General features: G+C 43.6%; 1 protein-coding gene across 1 annotated transcript in view; it reads right to left on the bottom strand.

Moving 5' to 3' along the window:
• The window catches only part of T265_04964 (hypothetical protein), a gene marked incomplete at both ends in the record, with an annotated part of 4,038 nt that extends 645 nt beyond the window's left edge, over window positions 1-3,393 (bottom strand). Inside the window, 2 exons of the mRNA XM_009169841.1 lie at window positions 7-148; window positions 3,344-3,393. Of these exons, the coding sequence (XP_009168105.1) occupies window positions 7-148; window positions 3,344-3,393 (192 nt within the window). The remainder of the gene's footprint in view (window positions 1-6; window positions 149-3,343) is intronic.
• Window positions 3,394-3,752: the final 359 nt, after the last annotated feature.

Raw genomic sequence — 3,752 nt, 5'->3', positions numbered from 1 at the left:
CTTGACAGAGAAGCTGATGTCACGCCTACGCCACAGGTGACGTATGTTCGCAAAAGCTGCTCTGGCCTTCCCAATCCGGATGGAAATTTCATCTTTCGCCAGACCACCGGGACTGACACAGCGGCCCGGTTCAATGTCCACCGATGTTCTGAGCAATAAAGTGCAACTAAACTCCAAATATAGTGCCTTTTGTTGTGAGTAGTGAAAACTGAAACTTTGGCGCGTATTATCCTTAAAATGAATTACGGAACACAGTTGGACGGGAGACAGTAAAAGGCCAGAGAGAATGTGCTTCAGAACAACAACAACGGACTAATGTATCTAGGGATCTTCCAATATTTCTACTCGTGATCCCTCTCCTCATTCTGGCGCATCGCCGTGGTCCGGATAAAATTTGGACGAAAGCATTCGAACATGGCTTATCTTAACCTAGAACTTAGGTACATATCACTTGGTGAAGTATACATGCATATACCTAAGTAGCCCAGCACTGGACACAGCTTTTATACTGCCAGCACGCAACCGATTGCCATGTGGGCTTTTCACGCAGTTAATTTTTCGGAAGACGAGTGGGGTGCTTCAAGCAGTTTATCACGTGTCCTCGTTCAGCATACATCGACAAAACTGCGGAGTGTTCTCTTGGGCTGGTTGTTCCCTCAACGGGTCACTTGAATGATTTAGTTGTAGTACCACAAACAGAAGGAGATGAAAACAGTTCTATATCGTACTTTTATGTCATTCAGTTTTGCTAACCACCTGTGAAATGTCAGCTGTAACCCAAGCTTTTTTTACTGTGGAGTTTCTAGAGCATAGAAGACGACCGGGGTTTCCAACTCAAAGTTGCTAGTTTCATAAAAATGCTTCACCGCTGCAAACATCGCGAAAAGATTTCTATTCCCCTGAATCTTCCGTCAGCTCAAAGTAACTTGAGTCGATTGTCAGATATGCTGATAGTCATGTAGGTTTTGAAACAAATGGTTCCCATTGGTCATTTTTGTGCGGAAAACGTCATTTTTCTTTGTGGGGAAGAAGGTTAACGGTTTTGAATTAACGAACCAAAGTGTCATTTGGGGAATCGCCGAAGTGAAAATAATTCCGCCAGGAGACCTTGAAACCGGCTACGAAAGTTCATTGTAAAGCAAAGAAGTTTTGAAATGAAACAAATTCGAGTTATTTCCACGGGTTCTGATTACACGGGAATTGAAAATGGGTTTTTGTGAAGCTTTTCACTTGTCCAACAGATCCAATCTTCCCGACATAAACCGTCAAACGGCAAGGCCGATTTAACCAAGGTTAGAAGTCTGACGGAAGTTTCTGTATTTTATCAGAATTGATCCCGGTTGTCGTTCCCTGTATTCCATGAAACAATGTGCTTTTGCTCACGTCCTGTGTTTTGTGTGAGGGTGAAAGTGATTTTGTCTTCGATAAACAGCGGTCAGGTGTAGTTTGGAAGACCCCGAGTCTGTCTACCACCGCACGATCGCATCAGACAGGAGATTATTACCCTGACGGTCATTGAAGAGAGCAATAACTCTAGAAAATTCCATGTCACTCTGCCCTAATGAGCCACAACCTGTTTTTTGGGGGAATCCCCTTTCTCGACCTGATTGGTTCGCAGTCCGAGCGCAAGTTTGAACTCTTTCAGCAGCTGCACCCCTGGTGATAAAGATATGGTATTTCTGCCCACGAAAGTGTACATTAGGTGTCAAGGCCTTCTGTTCAATTTACAGTAAACAGTCTTGTCAGTCGAGGGAACGGGGCAAGATTTGATCACTGTCACCTGTGGGATGGAGTCTTAAGTTTATATACAGGAGCACTGATATTCTACAAACTACTTAGTCTTTCGAATAATCACAGACTGGATTGGCAGACCTAGAAATTTCTCGCTTAAATGTGGGGGTTGAGAACGCCATACAATCTCGAATTAGGCTTACAAACTGCACAGTAGTAATAAGATTGTACGAAGCTATGAAACTCTATCCTGAGTATCCCTTCTTATCTGCAGTTTCTTCAGGGTGACCAAATTTACTTGGCTTCTTGGTGTTAGCTTTGAGTTCCATCTACACTGCTGGGTAGTTCTTCAAAACATTTGAGCCACTCATAGTTTCAGTATAGAGTAATTCTCTCCAAGATCGACCACTCCCTATGAAGCGAAATCGGTCACCCTAAAAAGAACTGTCATCATGGGTAAGCTGCTAGTCCTGTCCACATTTCATCCCAGTATTTGATTATTTTAGAGCAAACCGGAAAACCACTTTACCAGCCTTTTCACTAATAGTGACCCAACAGCCCCCGGGTACCAATTATTACCGCATTTTGTTGACGCGAGAGATGGATGCATATGACCAAGAGTAAGGTAGCCTTGGAAGGTACTTTTCTACTAAGAAAAATCTTGTTTCTTTTACAGCTGGAGACAACATTATCTTGTGTGTAATAAACAACTATCGTAGGTGTGCTTGGTTTGACGTAAAATTGTTCTGAACCTTTCAACCCGTCGAAGTTTCACGCGTTTTCCTCAACTTTTAGTGGTCCGTGTGTGGTGACCAGCAAGGATGGTTGAGGTAGTTCTCTGGGTCCTTCAGTCGCAAGTTATCACTCTTCTGCCACAGGCTGCGCTGGTTTGACCTATCCGAACTTAGTTTAAGCCTGATTGCTGTTGGTTAATTCATCAAGGTCATGCACAGCGGACATTCGAATAGATCACAGCGAATCACTTGATTCAGACTGGACCCGTAAAATTATGCCGAGTCGAGTACTGAAAGAAATAAATTTATGCACATGGAGCTCTAATCAGAACCTGCTGGCCTGCACTTTCTTGGGTATGCATGGGTTCTGCGGATTTGTTCATTCAAAAGGTCAAGTTACCTGAATATCGTTACAAAATCACGTAACAGTTGTTAAAGCATAGCAAACTTGCACCGGAAACAGCTGGATCCATCGGGATTTGTCGTCATATGAGAAATGTGCCTAAAAACCGCCTCTACTACTCCCTTTTAGGTACGATGGGATTAAAATTGCCTCACCAAAAAATATCACGTGAGGGTAGTGGTCGATTGATGAGCCAAGTGTTGAAATTTAAATAGCACGGTTTGATTCTCATGAATTTGCATTGTTACTTTGTTTATCTGGCTCCAAACTTGCCGGGTGACTGTGAAGTTACACTCACTGTTTGAAGCATCTCACGCGATTCCGGGTGAAAAATAGGGTCGATCTTCAAATGAGAGGGGCGACTGACAACCAGTCTTCAGTAGTTCTTTAAATTACTGCCTGAAGAATGACCCGGACTAAAGGTAGTTCACAATTTTTATGCTAATGCTAGGCAGTGGTTCTTTCTGGAACGAACAGCCAGCACTTGAGGTAAATCATTTCAGATTCGGGAAGTCTCCTATTCATTCTTTTCGAAGACTTTCTAATCAGTCTTTCACAGAACTATTTCCCCTTTTCTTCATCGTTTCTGGGGCGAGATAGCTCAAGTGGTTAGAGGGCGAATTTACTGACCGGAAGGTCCGTGGTTCGAACCCCACCTCAGCCTCTCGACTTCCCCTGTCTAGGCTTGGGCAACCTGGTGGTATCCTAGCCCTCGTGCTTCCCTCAGGTGGCATGGCAGCTAGGCACCGGAAGGGTGTTACAGCTGAACGATTTTTTTTCGATCGATGGAATGATAAGATTTGAGTTGATTCATTGTCTAACCTGTTTTCCAAAAAAGGAACTTACTGAAAGGCTTCAATCACCCGTGTAAGTCGTCAGGCCAA

This window comes from Opisthorchis viverrini (assembly GCF_000715545.1).
Source record: "Opisthorchis viverrini unplaced genomic scaffold opera_v5_89, whole genome shotgun sequence".
NCBI lineage: Eukaryota > Metazoa > Platyhelminthes > Trematoda > Opisthorchiida > Opisthorchiidae > Opisthorchis > Opisthorchis viverrini.
This window is presented reverse-complemented; position numbering and strand designations above follow the sequence as displayed.